Here is a 16,278-nt window from a genome sequence, read left to right on the forward strand (position 1 = left end):
AGGGCTTTCAGTCATCTAGCTTGTTTACTCCGTAGTTCTGGGAGTTCAAGTTCCTTCGACTTAACACTAAATAGTTAAGTTTATAAATCTCGGTAAGCTCCATAGTATAAAACAAAGAGTAAAATTAAGTTAAAATCCAAACGGTTTATATGTCAACTCTATATTATGCAATTAATGTCTCTTACTTGCCCAAAGTGCGTTGAAAAGCAGATTTTACCGTTTGCTTCTTCTTCGGGGCGTCGAAGGTTACAGCAGCAGCATCGACTGCTTCTTCTTCGTCGTCTTCATGTCTAGGAGCAGAGACATGGCCAAAGGCAGTGAGTCTTCGAGAACGCTCGATGGCTGTCTCTGATTCGTCTTCAGGTTGACCAGCATCGGAATCAGTTGCCACTGTGGAAGCTTGGTTGTCCCCCGTATCATAGTCCGCCTGCTCGTCTGATTCTTCAGTTGCGTCACTGTCGTACTCGTCATCATCCTCGGTTTCGTCAGTCCCCTCATTTTCGTCGTCGTCTTCTTCGGATAGATCGTCGATAGCGCCGGAAGTCGGTACAGGTGTCAGACGGCGTCCTTTTATTTTGGCAGCTGGTTCGAGAGTGTGACTTTTCGAGGCAGGTGCATTCGATGGTGAAGTAGGGCTCTTTGAAAGACCCACTGCAGAAAGAGCCTTGGCCACCACACTTCCTGTCCTTGACCTATTGCTGGTACTTCTGCTTCGTTGAGCGTCAAGCTCGTGTGGATTGATTTTGTACCTTCGAAGAACATCGCCATCGTCATTTTCAATGATCAATTGATCGTCGATCTTATAGGCAAAGTACCTCGTATTAGATTTCTCATCTATCAAAGTCTGCCTTCTCATACCTGGTGGTGTGACTGCACGCTTCAAAGCCTCCATTTTGGAGGAGCCATGACTCGTGGTGCGCTGTGGGGATGAGGCAGCACCCTCTTCTTCGTCTTTGGGTTTTCTATTGAGCTCTGCCTGGTCAATAATCTCACCTTGGCTGTTTTCGACTATAATCTTATTGCCCTCGGCATATGCAACAGCTCCCTCTTCTTCTTCCACTTTTTGTTCCATCTCTCTTTTGAGTTTCTCAAGATCATGAGCATAGCTGTCCAGAGATGCGGTCCGCGAAGATCTCTCGAGTTTTTCTTCATCAAAATTGGATGAGGAGCTAGTAACGCCCTCTGGTAGTTGAAGATTGTCTTCAGGAAAGCTGGATTTTGGTTTCGTGTGTTGAATCCGACTAAGATCTTCTTCAATACGCTCAGCTTCAGCATCAGGGCGAACCCCCGAAATTGCATCAAGCCTGCTTATCGCTTGAGACGCTTGAGCGGGATTCAAGACATCGATGGAGTCCAGAGTATCGTCAGCATCGTCATCTTCGTCAATGTTTGAGTCTTCGTAAGGCTCACTATCATGCGGACGAAGCTGGGAGCTCAGGGCAAAAGCTGCAGCCTGGGCTTCCTTTTCCCGTTGTAGTCTTTCATTACCTGCAAGATCTGGACTTTCGGATTCACCTGCAGAAGACGCGCCCCGCTTTTTCAGTTTTCTTAACTTATTCCCCAAACTTCTGCGCTTTCTCTTCATACCGCCAGCAGGTTTTGCAGGAACGCCGCTTGTTTCAACAGCTGTTTCTTGACGGCTTAGGCTTTCAGGTGCAGCTTTCGTGTCAATTCTCTGTAAAGAAAACGAGCGGCCAGACTTATCAAGAGTGGGCAATCTTTGCATCCAGGAAGAGCCCTTGCCATTTGTTGTCTGCACTGTGAAAGATCTGGTTAAGGTGATTGTGTTCAAGTGACGGCCCAGTGTGATAACAGCAACAGATGACCCATGGACGATGATGGATACTATGATGAAGAAACATGTTATAGGCCAAATAATAGCAATCAGTTTCCAGTATTTAGTACCCTCCTCTGGAAGATGCTTCAAGGGTGTCTCTTCGCCAGTGGCATATTTTTCCAGTTCAGAACGCGCCAAAATAGCCGCAAAAACGGCACCCACACCAATAGGCCCAAAATGACCCACGAACATTGCCTCCCGCCACGATTTGATGTCCGGGATCACGGTCTTACAGATGAGCACGGCAGGTATCCGACGCAAAGTGATGACCACAATACCTAAAATCACAAGTCTCCAGGCATTCATGCCTAGTGTGCCATCGTTGAATTGTTGCCAAGGAATGATGGCTCCGAAATAAACGAAATACGCCAAATTCAATAGTAAATCAATAATGGTTGAGATTTCACTTTCTTTTGTCTTTGTAGAGAACCAGCCATCCCAAGAAAAGGCAGTTCCCGCAGCAAACGACACCAAAAGGTCATCTGCCCCAAGTAACGATCCAAATCCCGCACACATGAATGCTAAACAAACATAAAACGCCAGAAACGATTCTCGATCGATTAGCTTGCGCGACTCGGCAAACTTGATGGCGCTTCTGCCTGCATAGCCTATCACAGCACCCAGAATGCATCCGAAAATACACTCATATAGGATGGTTTTGCAAATCCAGTCTTTGACAATCTCACCGCCATTACCCGAGTGAACTAGCAAGTTTATTGACAGATAGATGAAGGGAAACGCCATACCGTCGTTGCAACCACTCTCAGCGGATAGAAGGTTCCTTAAATGGCCCGGAACACGCTGTGCGAACTTACCAGACACCACAGACTGCGCCAAAATGGGGTCTGTCGCCGTAATGCACGACGCCACGAGTAAGGCCTCTGGAAAGTTCAAGTGTGGGATAACAATCCACACGAATAGCGCGATAATCAGCCATCCAGCCGTCATCACAGGCAGCAGTAACATCGTTACTGACAGCCAGTGTTTCAGCATATATTTTTTTGGAAGTTCAACGGCCACCGCAAAAATTTGCAAACACAGCACGATCCGTGTAATCTCGAGGGTTATCGAGTCTGAGTTACCCCATGTCAGGGGGTTGAACCAGTTCAAACAGTGGGGGCCCACAATGAGCCCGAAAATCACCGCCACAGTCGATTCACCGATGTAAAGTTTCTCCTTTGCGAACAGCGATACCAGCATGAAAATCGCCGAAAAAATACCCACACACGCATACGCAACATGTGCACTGGTAACCTGATTCCAAAACACAGATTAGACGTTAGTATAAGCTTCCTAGACGTTCAGAGCAACTTGTGTCATCCGAGACACAAAATGATCTTTTCTCAACAACCAGAAGCCATCTGGTTCCCGTTTCTGGACCACTAGAATACGTACCTCCAGCTGATCCCACACAGCCATTATTAGAAGTGTCCGGTTATTAGGATCTTGGCAAAGCTGACCTATTTGTCCTTTTACACCTCTTTTAAGATTAGTTTGGTTCTTGAGATGAGTAGTGTTGAAGATTATAATTATCACCATATGCTGTATTGCTTGAACTTGTTAACCCGGGGCTAAAGATTTTGAAGGTTGTAGTCACGTGTTAGGACCCTTGATAAGGCACGTGACGTGTGTGGGTGTGTGGGTGAAGAATGAACAGTAACAGCGACAGCGACAGCGACAGCGATAGAATCGATTTCCGTGACATTTTAGATACGATTTCCGTGACAATGACTGTTAACGTGGTCTTAACCCTTCCACTAGTGTACAGTCTTATGAGTTAAATGTGTGGCTCAAACGTTTTTTAACAGAGGCCACCAAATTTCGTAATTCTGACACACTCGACTCGGTGTCTTGCGGAACTGTTATAGACGACGGAGCCATTCTGAGGGTCGGTGTGGCAAATGGGGAGTCAAAGGTAACATTGGAAATACCGCTGGTATTCGCAATTGGCATGGACATAGATGGGGTCACCGCCGTAGCGACTTCTGGCTGTGTTCGAGATGGAACGGGGGACGCCCAATGCGAGCTGGTAGCCTCAGAACGAGGCCTTTCGGTTTTTATTTTGGCTGCCAGATGGGAGGGCTCGGAGTACAGAGCAGAGGACGTCGACGATGTCGACGAAGTGCGTTTGACGAACGGCCGCACAGCCAATGGAGTCTTGAAACGGTTTCGATGGCGATCTGACAGCAATACAGGCAGCTTTCTGCGACGCGATCGTGGAGATGCAGCCACATGCGACTGCAGGTGCGCATACGTGTTGTTCCGGTCCCGCTCTTGCTGGTATCGTTGGACTTCTTCTTCTAAGGCCTTGGAAAGCTTGTAATCAATCTCCCGCGCGGTCCGGTAGCTTCCGGGTGTCGATGAACTTGCCTGCAAGCTCCTACTACGGATGGCCAGGTTGTAGTTGCCCCGCTCAGTCAGTTCCAGGTTAGAAGACTCCGCGATTTTTGCCAGGTTTTCTTCCAAAATCCGATGTGGACTATCGCCCGCCAGCTTTACAAGATGTACATTTTTCAAAGCAGCCGCAAAGATCTCGGAAATACGGTCAAGTTTAAGTAATCTCGAGATCTGTTTGTCAGAAAGTGGATTTTCGGTGGACTCCCAGTACAGGACTACGATTGACACCTTGTAATTAGTGTGGAGCGCAATTGCATGGATAAGCTCAATAAGCTTCTCTCCGTCTTGCTTCAGTTTGACCTCAAGGTCAAAAATATCATTTTCAGTCACACCGCTATTGAACACGAGTAATTGCAAATTCTCATATTCCCTGCTTGTAAAGTCGAAATTCAACGCGCTGACAGCTAGGTTTATAATATGGTCATTAGATGAAACCATCGTTTTGCGGGTGTTCTGTAAATCAAATTTAGCTAGCAACCACCGTGATGATATGCCATCCCAATTCCTTGCAAATATCGACAGTTCTATCAACATTGGTTTAGGTAAATCGATTTGGTGTTCAGAGCATACCTTATTCAAATTTCTCTCTATAACGCTCAGATATAACGATTTCAAGTTGATTGGCTTCCAGATTGCGTTATTTCCATGCACTGGTGTTTTAAATTGGCTAATCTCATTAGCGACCGGTGTGTGCATCAATTGACTTTGATTTGCAGGTGGTAGCGAAAATGAAGAAGTGAAGGTTGGCGTTGAATCAATGCGATACCGTTTACTTAGCGGAACACCGAGACATTTGCTGACCTGGATGAGTTCTTCGCGCCTTTTCTTTTCGATTTTCCTTTGCTCATTCCTCTTGGTATGTTTTCCTCTCCAGATTTTCATCGCTTGCTTCAGTAAGGTCTTATTGAAAGATCGCTCCGCTTTCGCCTCAAGAGTCAAAAGAAAAAGTTTCTCATGTAAGAATGCCTGAAATAAATCTTCCGCAAGCCCTTGGACAATCCGTCTTTTCTTGGAACTCGAGGCCAAAGACCTTTCTACGATCGTCAAAACTTCGTCATGTACAACATTTTGAATCATACTTTCTGCCACCATTTTTAATTCTTTCAACTGTAACCTATCACGAGCCGCCTTTTGTTGCCTTTCAGCATCTACTTGACTCGCTTCATTACGCTGCAATTGTCGTAAGTCTTTGTTCTCCTTTACTTCTCCAATTCCTGGCGAACTTCCCTTTTCCCGTTGTATTTTTTCGTTTCGATCTTGGCTATGGAAACCAAGCACTTCTTTTCTTATATTTTGCTCATCTTTTTTGATGATTTGTGGTTTTTCTTTTGACGCCTCTACATTGTGGGCTATAGTAATGATATTCGTTGCAGTGCCTCCTGGACCTAAATTTCTTCCAGTACTATCACTTTTAGGTCCTATCTGAAAACTGAACTGTGGACTTGTAGCAGCAGCAGGCCACTCGGTACTTACCGCAGACGTCAAATCTCCTGCACCAATAGACGTAAATGCCGGGATTGGGTTATTCGAACTTTGATTTTCGTTCGCGACGTTCACGCTACGCAGCGGAATGGTATCGAAGTTGTGCTTTCCGCAGTTGATTAATTCTTTTGGACTAGACATGACTAATTTCTCACCAACCACCTTCAAATAGCTTTGCTTGAGTGGGGTAGTCTCTGAAATTACGTGCGAGTGGTGAGAAAATGAAGTCAACTTCACACCTTCCGCATCTACTTCAATCGAGTAATGATCGCAAAATTTGAAGAGCTCATCCACACTGTTGAACATTAGCTCAGAAACCAGGAACTCCGGCGCGAATGGCTTGTGTTTCTTGTTAATTGCATGAGAAAGAGATTTGAGCGCATAAAACCGAATCTCATTGAGGTGAACCTCTAAGAAAGATGCCATCATAAAGGGAACGTCGTCTGATCGGATCAGCTCAAAAAACCTTCTGTATAAATTCAGGCCATTTTCGGTCTTGATATGACCCCGCTCCGAGAATGTTGAGTTTGAAAGTATCCTGCGGAAACATAATGCAATTTGTACCAATCTGTCATCAAAAATCGCTTTTGGTAGGGATTGTGCCATCTTGTCGTATTCCGGGTCCCTTATTCTACTCAACAAGGAATATGCGCGAAACTCGGCCTCATTGGGGCATTGGCCTCCACTGGCGCGAACTTCATCGTAGATTTCGGAGAGCGTAATCAGAGCTTTGTGCAACTGTTCTAGTTCTTGTTGTCGACTATATTCGACCTCACTTGTTGCCATAACATGTAATATGAGCAGATGTGTGCGAACAATTCTTTCATTACAATCTACCGCTTCGGGACCGCTGTAATTTTGATACGTGAAATCTTGCCGAATGGAGCGCATACGATCCCAAAGAAATCCTTCGCAGTCGGGCAGTTTGACTACAATGTTGTCCACGATGTAGTTCAAAGTGGTTATAAGAATTTCTGGGGGTCTGACATCTGAGGGTAGGGGTGGGGCTGCTGCTGCTGCAGGTCTAGCGAAGACTTTGAGCGCCTTGGCTCTAGAAATTGCTTTAGAGTTTACGTCTTCTCTTTCATATCGCACCACGTTGTTTTCCACACTTCTGCGGGCCCGCTCGAATATGGGACACATGTCCTGGCAAGTGCCTTGGAAGACAATGGCGTCGTTCAGATCCTTTGCCGAATCAGCGCGATCCACAAGTTTTTTGTCTTCCATGACCCGTCGCTCCGTCTCACGCATCTTTTTAAATGTCTCCCACAGCTCAGTGGGATCTGAAATTCTGCTTTCGATAGCGAGCATTTTTTGTTGGTTTTCATAGTCCCATGGATCCTGGATAAAAGGGCGCGGTTTGAGGCTGGCTTTCTGTTCAATCAAGTATTTTGGTGTTTCCCGTGGTCTGTGTGCGATTTTCGTGAATCCAAGCTCTTCAGGAGTTAAGTTTAAGAAAGATTTGGACGTTATTGGGATTGAGTTTCTCTTAGGGGAAGCTGAAGGCTGCTGTAGCGATTTGGATGCCGAAAAATTGATGGGTGGTCCATCAGATTGCATTGGTTTCAATTGAACAGGGTTCTTTTTGCGGAGTGATTTATTTCCCTGACTTCCGTCCCGTTTGTTTGCCCGAGAAAAGCCCTTTTCACCATTGGCACCGTTACCATTGCCAAAAAACTGGAAGCTTGAAGAAGGGCTCTTTGCTCCGATAGCAAAGCTCATGCTACTTTATGAGCTCACAAAAGTTCAACGTGGCACCCTGGCTCGATGACTACAGACTCACTGGTTCAGGTCTTTAACGGCGTCCAAGTGTTCTATCTTCATCACTATCATCAAATTTAAGCATGCCTCTATACGGTTATTCAAGACTGGTATTTTGAATAACGGCGTGAAGTGGCCGTTCGATTCCTGCTGGAGGCGGTTTTGGTCCAAGCACACACTGGCTCCGTTGTTTGCAGTCATATGGAGAAATCCAACAACGTTGAGTAGATTTCAGAAGAATTGTCTGCTCTTTGACCTTCAAAATCTTTAGTCTTTCATTGCGATGCAGTACCCGGAGGTATTGTCTACTCTCTGACCTTCGTGATCTCTACTCGTTCAACTCGATGTAGTAAAGGCCAAATCTTGTGCTTTCTATCTCAGGGTCCATTATAGCACGGACCAGTAGTTCAAATTCGACTATAGCGCATTCGAGGAAACTTTGGATGATTTCTTGGTCTCTCAGCTGGATACCGACCAGTGCATATGATACGTGGCCTAATTCTTTGTAAGCCCTCAAGAGTCCCTGGACGGTGCGTAAGTAGGGCTCTATCAGATACTCGTTATAGACCACGTCTAAAGATAAAATAGTCACGATGGCTGTTCGCTGTGGTTTGAGTAGAGGATGCAGCTTTGCAGGTCTGGGATCGAATTTTTCCCAGTCGAGACTTAGAACGTCCATTTGAGTCCTAAGTGGGGTTTTGCGCGGCAAATCAAATCCCAATGTAGATGATTCCATGCCTCGCATTCTCATTTCGTCAACATTTGCTGCTACATTGTGCTTAAGTCGATCCAAGAGCGCCTTTTGGTCCGTGTACACATATTTGTCGACGTAATTGCCCAACGTTATGCCTAAAATACCCGCCACCCCACACCCCAGCTCTACGATTTGCCTCAATGGCTGTTCCTCGGACTCCAATCTGATATCGCTGAAAATCGCTGGAATGATGCATGTCTTGGAATTAGTCTCTGTCTCACACTCTAGCGTCCCACCATGGGCAAAGACATGTCCTGTCGGAGAATACAAAAGCCATTGCAGGAAAAAAGGAGTCGTCGACCACACCACATAGCCTGTTGTGGAATTGTTGTTATTCTGCGAAGAGTTCAGTGACGACAGGGATTGAGAGATTTCGAAAGAAAAGCGCTCCCTTCTAAGGCATTGTTTCTCGTCTCTAGGCCCAAACTCAAGATTCACAGAAGTAGTCGATCTTGACACTATGCCAAGATCTTGACTCAGTTTACTGGCATTTTTCTGCAAATTTGTGTATCTGTCAAATACATGTTCGAATGCTGTGTCCTCATCTAACAGTACTAGTCTAGCTGGATTTGTCGACATTACTGGTTGACGATGAGGTGACAAGTTTAGGCGCAGGTAAAGATCCTGAGATCCTCAACTTTAGCCTCAGATTACCGACGTGATGTACTACGGTTAACGATTCTTCTATACTTTTCAAAAGGTACTAATAAACACAGTTGGTAACTCTGTTCTATAAAGTTGCGTGGACTACGTAAGAAACATTACAAAAGTAGGTACATTTATATACTTTAGATGTAGTTCTTGGCGAGTAAGATCTCGGCAATCAAGATACCAGCACCGGCGGCACCAATAACGGTGTTGTGAGACAAGACGACCATTTTGAAGTCCAGCACAGGGTCTTCTCTGACTCTGCCAACACTGACACCGTAACCATTGTCACGGTTCCTGTCAAGTCTTGGCTGTGGTCTATCATTTTGTTCCAAGACGTGGACGGTTTGTTTTGGAGCAGAATGGCAACCGAGTTTGCCAGCAACACACACGTAGTCTTGCATCGATTTCTTGACCTGCTCAAGCGATGGTGGAGGCTGGTTCTTGAACTTGAAAGAGATACACTCGGTGTGGCCATCAGAAACTGCAACTCTGTTACATTGAGCAGACACTTTCATGTCCTCATCGGGCAAATTGACAACCGTGGTGTTGTCGCTGGAAAGAGAGCCCAAAATTTTTCTGGTTTCCCACTCCATTTTGTCCTCTTCACCGCCAATGTAAGGCACAATGTTGTCAAGAACGTCGATACCAGAAACACCTGGGGAGAAACCGGCACCGGAAATGGCCTGCAATGTAGTTGCAGTCAAGAGTTCGATGGGGCCGAAACTGTCAACCAAGGGCTTGAGTGGTGCGACAAGACCAGCAGTGGAACAGTTGGATATGCAAACGATGAACCCCGGCCTGTTGGCGCCGGCCTTTTGCGCGGCGTCGAGCTTTTGGCCCACTAGGTCCAAATGCTCAGGGTTGACGATGGGCACTACTAGAGGAACGTCGACTTCACGACGGTAGTTTTTGGCGTTGGACACGACGGCCAAGCCGGCTTCCTTAAATTCCTTTTCGATGGATCCGGCGTAGTCGGAGTCTAAACCGGAGAATACCACTGAACAGTCTTTGAAAGCGTCTGCTTTACATTCGGTAACGATGATGTTTTTGGCAAATTCTGGTAGAAGCTCTGTTTGTTTCCAGTTAACAGCGTCCACGTATTTTTTACCAGCAGATCTGGGCGATGCTCCCAGAACTTTGAGTTCGAAGTCTGGGTGGTCTGCCAACAGCAAAATGAATCTTTGTCCAACGGAACCGGTGGCTCCCAAGACACCAACTATTTTTTTGGCACACATATTAGAACTGAGGGATCTAGTCTTGGATGTGAGAGACTTGTAAAGAACGATTATGGATCTACAGATCTTTGAATCTTTAGCGATTTCGATGCCGAAGGTTTTGATGAAATTTTGTCAGATATTTGACAATATTTTGTACGGACTCAAGTACAAATGGTCGAGGATGAATACTGACATGAGTCATCGATGCTACTAGAGATAGTATCGAGCCATTCACGTTGATGCTGGAGCGTTAACGCGTAAGAATGCTTGAGAAAATAATGTTCATGCAGTTGTGGGAAGATTTCAAAAGGCCAGATTTATGTAGTTATGAAACTTGTTGAACTTATACACTCTAAACCTACTGAGTGTCCAGCACGGCGGGCGGCAGACCCTTGAAATCGCGTTCTATTCTGCGAAGCTGTCCTACGGCACCGGTGGCATCTGTATCGCCATCGATCTCGCGTTCTTGGATAAATTGGGCTAGGAAGTTTAGAACCTCGTCTTCAGAAACGTGCTGACGGGTGCCAACATGCATTACAACCGGACGATCCAAAGCGTTGTGGGGTGGTCTTCTTGCTCTCATGGGGGTGATTTGTGATTGCAGAGTGATGTGTAAAGCGAGAGGTAGGTGGATTTGTGTGTGTGAGTGTGGGTAAAGTGTTCAAGAGATGAGATGAGATGCGATGTGAAGAGAAATTAGTGAAAGATCGGAGTCACGTGATGCAATAACAAATGGCGACACAGGTAGCAGAGAAAAGGAAAAGTGTGTGCGAATGTATGTGGGAGGAAACAGGCTTGTTGAACAGCCAAAAAAAGGCTACTTTCTGATGTCAAAATCGTGAAGAAAAATCATTTCGTACATGATGATGTGCGAATCTCTTTCAATTCTCAATGTTACAAGAAGTGGTTTTCTTATTGTGCTATTCTCCACACAACTAGTCTGTTCCGCGTCTCCCGTTTATTCCTCTGCTCTAGCCTTTCTCTACTCGTGGCTCTCAAGACTGCTCTAACACATATCTGCTTTCATAAGCCAGCTGTTAATAAATAATACGTGGTGGTTAATTAGTCTCTATAATGACGTTAAAGGAAAGGTTCAAGAAACCCTAGAAGAAGGGATGAAAGCCAGTTTGAGAGCGGATTGGCAGGGGAAAAAGTAGTGAATTTGAGACATGCTGAAACTAGAAATTGGTCAAATGGTGTTACCCATAATTATAGAATCTCGTATAGAATGACCTAGATTTTTCAAAGCTGAAATTTTTTGGTCTTCTCCTAACTTCGCTCTACACTCTCGGTTCATTAACACCACCACCGCCACCACCGATGTACTTGTTCCCCACGTAAAATCTACCCACTTCCCCTTCTTCACCTTGCGTGGCCTTAGTTCTAGAACATTGAAGTCCCACGTGACCCCAAATACTCATCATTACCCGGCCGCACCGTGATTGGTGGCCCTTTGAAATTTATATTCAAGTATAAGTACCCTGGACGTCATCCATTTACCTACCACTTCTTTCCAACCCTATCTTTTCGATTGAGAGCAGCTTTGAATTGTTCATTCTCACAATCTACTCAAGTTCAAACTAATTTTGCCATGTCTAAAGTATTTTTCGACGTCGAAGTTGACGGCCAGCCATTGGGTCGCATCACTTTCAAATTGTACAACGATGTTGTGCCAAAGACCGCTGAAAACTTCAGAGCTCTATGTACTGGCGAAAAGGGATTTGGATACACCGGATGTCCATTCCACAGAGTGATCCCTGACTTCATGTTGCAGGGTGGTGACTTCACCCACGGCACCGGTGTCGGTGGCAAGTCCATCTACGGTGGCAAGTTCCCAGACGAGAACTTTGTCAAGAAGCACGAAAAGCCAGGTTTGTTGTCGATGGCCAACGCTGGTCCAAACACCAACGGCTCCCAATTCTTCGTCACCACCGTGCCTTGCCCATGGTTGGATGGCAAGCACGTTGTGTTTGGTGAAGTTTCTGAGGGCCAAGATGTAGTCAAGAAGATCGAGTCTCTAGGTTCCCCTCACGGTACCACCAGAGGTCGCATTGTGATTGCCAAGTCTGGTGAGTTGTAAGCGACGATCTAAACTCTAACCGACCAAAAAAGAAAAATCGAGATTTCCCTCTTTTTTTTCTCCCCGGGTTTCTTACGTACACGTACTACATATGACTTAAAGGACTCCTGTAATTGGAGAGAGAGAGAGAGAGATAGACAGAAGAGTGCCGTTATGCTGCGAACATAAAACTGGAGAGTTGGTATCATCAACCCTTATAGTAATGGCTAGTACCCTTAGCATAGACAAATGTATATTTTAAACAAATCTTTGTCACTTTGTCCTATTTCGTCGCGGTCATGTGACCCTGTTTAACAAATGTGGATTCAGTGGTCAAAGAGCGTCGATTTTGTTCCCCGTAGACTTCCTAACTGCACCGAAGTGAGCTGCCAGTCTCAGCTGCAATGGTCCGATTGCTAAGCGTTTTTTGTTGGGAATACATCCCATATAATCTAACCCGATGCAAAAGACAGAGTTTTGAATGCGCCAATGGGAAAGAAATCCAAAAACAATGGTAAATCACTCACACAAGTTTTTTGAACGCCATAATGGCACTATATTCGAAAAACAGAGCTCAGATAGTACTAAAAATCCCCCTTCCCCTCCCATTTCAAAAATTTTCCAAAACTTTCTCAAATCTCGGTCAAATTTATCCAAGCTTTAATCATATGAAACCTCCAATTTTACAAAATACTATCCATTGTACGCTGCCCCCGAAATCAATCTTTTAAGCCTAGATGTCAGGTTTATTTCTCTAGATTTTTGCTAAACTCAAATTCACGCCCTCGTGTATCGTGATATCTGGTATTTCCCACTCTATTTTAAACTAGAGTGTTTTCCAAATTCTATAAGACACTACCACATCAAACAACTCCGATAACCCACTGGTAACCTGTTCGGACATAAGACCGTTTGGGCTTGCGTTCATTGTGCTGGAGAACAGGCTCGAATTCTTTTAGTATACTCCTAACTCAGTTCCGATGGATTCGCTATCGAAAAAGATTCAAAATTTGGGAATTCATGATATTAGAAATGCTGCCCGGTTTGCGCAAAACGTAATTGTTCAATATGAACCTTACCAGGTTGATATTAGACGTGCAACAAACACAGACTCGTGGGGTCCCACGCCCAAACATCTGTTCAAAGTTATGCGCAACAAATACCAGGTCCCACTGCACTTAATGACCGAATACACGTTGAAAAGATTGGTGGACCATATCGCTTCAAGACCCAAAAATTTGTATGAAAAGGCCCGCAAACAATACGTCAACTATGGAGCTGAGTGGCGGGTCGTTCTTAAATGTATGGTGGTGCTTGAGTTTTTGTTGTTGAACGTTGATACTGGATCTGAGCTCGACCAAGTCACCGGCTGCTTACTCACGCATAAACATATCCTACTTCGTGATGTGATGAATTTCCGCGTGGAATTCAGTGCAGATGGCAAGATGGAGGTACATGAACGGGGAATCAAAAAGAAATGCGAAACTTTAATCCAGTACTTGGAAGATCCAGCCTTCTTGAAAAAAGAGCGTTCCAAACATGTCAAAAATGTCGCTAAAATCCACCACTCGGCAAGTGCTTACTCAACAACGGCATCTTCTCCTTCTGTAGCGGGCCAAGACCCTGTTTACGGCTCCTACGACGATGACGACGATGACGACGACGATGACATCGATTCCTACAGGGTCCAGGCGACTACTTCACCATCCAATACCCCAGCCCCAAGACGCAGAGCTTCTGCTGCAGATGAGCAGCGACGCCAGAAGCGGGAGATTTTGAGAGAAAAAATTAAGGCCAGTGAACTACAGCGTAAAGCATCTTTGAAAAGGGCTCAGGAACCACCTGTGGACCTTTTGAGCTTTGATGATGTTAAACCTGCTGTGCAGACTCCATCCTCTCAAACCGCAGCACCCTCGGCAACCCACTCTAAGCCCTCAAATGGCCTCCTTGACGATGACGATGATGACGATTTTGGTGAGTTTCAAAGCGATGGTAACGCCCAAACTACGTCTACCACCAACACAACAAATAGCACGATGGGGGGTATGGATTTTTTGAATTGGGATGCTCCCGCTACCAAACCTGCTGCCAACAGCAAGCCAAGCACCGGAACCAATGGCAACTCAAAAGATGCATTTGCGGACTTGTTTTCGTATTCTAAGAATCATTCTTGATGGCTCAATCACAAAATAAGGAATTCCATCCGACTGCTTCGTCGGAACTCTATTATTCATTATAAAAAAGCTCTGTTCTGTCGAAGGCCATTAGTGATTTTTTAACTCTGTAATCTACTTTTTTTATATGGAATGCAAATGCTCAGGAAGAAGAAAGACACAACGATGCTCTGGTAGCAGGAATCAAAACGATAACCAAAAGATAAATTCTCATTAGTCTTCTTCCACGTCTTCGCTACCGTCCAGACCTTGTTCGAAGAGCTGTCTCCCGGACAATTTACCGCCATGAGCTTCTTTCTTGCGTGCAGCGTCTCTTTCATTACGACCTGTCTCTTCACGGAATTTGGCTCTCCATTCCAGATACGATTCTCTAGTGACTTGAGTGCCATGGAATTTTTTTTGTTCCTCTTTTTCACGAGCAGCAAGGGTCCGTTCATGTTCACGTTCTAGTTCGTCTAGCCTTTCTTGGAAAAACTGCTCCAGTGACTCCTTTATCCACGAAACCAGTGCAAAGGTCATTTGCATGCCAATAAGCATATCTTCGGAAGCCTGAGATTCCACTTGAGATTCAAGAACACGGGCGTGTTCCTCGAATTCGACCTGGTCAGGCAAATTGGTTAGCTTGGATATAAGTGGATTTCCATGGTCGTCGTATTCTACTTCTGAATCACTATCGTCTTCATCATCGTCCTCGCTTTCCACACCGTCTTTTTTCAGTTCTTCACACGATATGCTCACTATGGGAGCAACATCTGGGTAAGTTTCTGGCAGTTTTATATTTATCGCAGCCCAGTGGTCTTTGGTTAACGATCCCTGAGTGAATGATGAACTATCTAGAGGAATCAAATCCAGCGGAAGTTTAACCTCGAATTGAATATTTGGGAAACTGTCTTTAACAATGGTCAACTCATCTGGGTAAATGGATTCCAGTACTTCCAATTCTTGAGTCTGCTCCTCGTTATAATCCATTGCGAAAGGTGGCGGTTGGGTACTAAAGCAATGGTTTGGAGAGAAATAGTTTCGAGACCAAGTTGGTGAATATTTCTTGGATGAAAAGAGAGCATCTTTAAAAGTGTTAATCAAACATACAGCAGATGGTGTCAGTATCGGACAAAATGATGAACCAAGGTAAAGGAAATGTGGTACTGGGAAAGCATCGATGTTCAGAACGAGTGATTGAATAGAATAGGCTTGTAGCTTGAGGGCGTTCAGATTGGTTTCTTTGATCACAAGTTGGCAAAATTGAAGAGCAACTCTCGAACCAGGATGGGTCGAAAGGGGAAGGTTTCTCGTTGCTGTGGCGGTCGTCGTTACTAGAGGAATAATACTTTTTAATGCATTTGTTTCCAGCAAAATTGATGGCTTCAATATGTGGATGTCGCTAAAGTATACGAAAACGTCGCATTGTGGTTTTTTTCAACTTTCATTTCAATGGGGAGAGTGTCAGGTTGGACCAACAGCTGTGAGTAACATACACTCCTAGATTTTCAAAAAGACCTCGAAAAAGTCAACATTTGTTATACTTTCCTGCTAACTTCATTTGGACGTCAAATATGTTCGAAAGTAGCCATCCATTTGTATTATTCTCAGAAGTAATTCAGCTGTAGGAAGAAGAACCCATATGTTTCTTCATTTTGAAAGATCCGGGGGTCATTATAGAACATGGAAGAAGTATGAAGAGCTCTTCTGTATTTGGCGTTGCATTCTTGGCGCTTGACGTCGTTTTGATGTTTGATCAACTGCCAAAAAATAAACTGTCGCTGTCGTTGGATCACGTGACACAAACCCTCTCTCTTTTCTCACTCCAAAACTGATCAGAAGGATTCGAAAGAAGTACCTGTTTCACCTTTTCTTTCAAAGCCCTTCATACCATCTCAATAAACACATGCCATGTCCATCTCTCCAGGCTCTCGGTTACTCATCTCGAAAAATCTCTGTTTTTAAGA

At 44.9% G+C, this 16,278-nt stretch overlaps 8 protein-coding genes across 8 annotated transcripts; 2 read left to right on the top strand and 6 right to left on the bottom strand.

Annotated features, from left to right (window-relative positions):
- Positions 1-181: 181 nt before the first annotated feature.
- NHA1 (LALA0S03e02256g1_1) lies at positions 182-3,256 on the bottom strand (the record flags this gene model as incomplete). Its single annotated transcript, XM_022773141.1, has 2 exons — positions 182-3,091; positions 3,233-3,256. 2 exons carry the CDS (start codon positions 3,254-3,256, stop codon positions 182-184), a joined length of 2,934 nt encoding a protein of 977 aa, XP_022627645.1.
- A 351-nt stretch (positions 3,257-3,607) lies between these two features.
- SAC3 (LALA0S03e02278g1_1) lies at positions 3,608-7,438 on the bottom strand (the record flags this gene model as incomplete). The annotated part of the gene is made up of 1 exon (XM_022773142.1): positions 3,608-7,438. The coding sequence occupies one exon, from the start codon at positions 7,436-7,438 to the stop codon at positions 3,608-3,610; it is 3,831 nt and encodes a 1,276-aa protein (XP_022627646.1).
- Positions 7,439-7,805: 367 nt separating this feature from the next.
- On the bottom strand, positions 7,806-8,810 carry RKM5 (LALA0S03e02300g1_1; the record flags this gene model as incomplete). Its single annotated transcript, XM_022773144.1, has 1 exon — positions 7,806-8,810. One exon carries the CDS (start codon positions 8,808-8,810, stop codon positions 7,806-7,808), a length of 1,005 nt encoding a protein of 334 aa, XP_022627647.1.
- Positions 8,811-9,019: 209 nt separating this feature from the next.
- On the bottom strand, positions 9,020-10,117 carry HOM2 (LALA0S03e02322g1_1; the record flags this gene model as incomplete). Its single annotated transcript, XM_022773145.1, has 1 exon — positions 9,020-10,117. One exon carries the CDS (start codon positions 10,115-10,117, stop codon positions 9,020-9,022), a length of 1,098 nt encoding a protein of 365 aa, XP_022627648.1.
- A 340-nt stretch (positions 10,118-10,457) lies between these two features.
- On the bottom strand, positions 10,458-10,682 carry RPA14 (LALA0S03e02344g1_1; the record flags this gene model as incomplete). The annotated part of the gene is made up of 1 exon (XM_022773146.1): positions 10,458-10,682. The coding sequence occupies one exon, from the start codon at positions 10,680-10,682 to the stop codon at positions 10,458-10,460; it is 225 nt and encodes a 74-aa protein (XP_022627649.1).
- Positions 10,683-11,690: 1,008 nt separating this feature from the next.
- Positions 11,691-12,179, top strand: CPR1 (LALA0S03e02366g1_1; the record flags this gene model as incomplete). The annotated part of the gene is made up of 1 exon (XM_022773147.1): positions 11,691-12,179. One exon carries the CDS (start codon positions 11,691-11,693, stop codon positions 12,177-12,179), a length of 489 nt encoding a protein of 162 aa, XP_022627650.1.
- A 959-nt stretch (positions 12,180-13,138) lies between these two features.
- On the top strand, positions 13,139-14,332 carry ENT5 (LALA0S03e02388g1_1; the record flags this gene model as incomplete). The annotated part of the gene is made up of 1 exon (XM_022773148.1): positions 13,139-14,332. One exon carries the CDS (start codon positions 13,139-13,141, stop codon positions 14,330-14,332), a length of 1,194 nt encoding a protein of 397 aa, XP_022627651.1.
- Positions 14,333-14,545: 213 nt separating this feature from the next.
- GIR2 (LALA0S03e02410g1_1) lies at positions 14,546-15,301 on the bottom strand (the record flags this gene model as incomplete). Its single annotated transcript, XM_022773149.1, has 1 exon — positions 14,546-15,301. The coding sequence occupies one exon, from the start codon at positions 15,299-15,301 to the stop codon at positions 14,546-14,548; it is 756 nt and encodes a 251-aa protein (XP_022627652.1).
- Positions 15,302-16,278: the final 977 nt, after the last annotated feature.

The sequence above is a fragment of the Lachancea lanzarotensis genome, scaffold LALA0S03, assembly GCF_000938715.1.
Source record: "Lachancea lanzarotensis genome assembly LALA0, scaffold LALA0S03, whole genome shotgun sequence".
In the NCBI taxonomy this organism is placed as follows: domain Eukaryota; kingdom Fungi; phylum Ascomycota; class Saccharomycetes; order Saccharomycetales; family Saccharomycetaceae; genus Lachancea; species Lachancea lanzarotensis.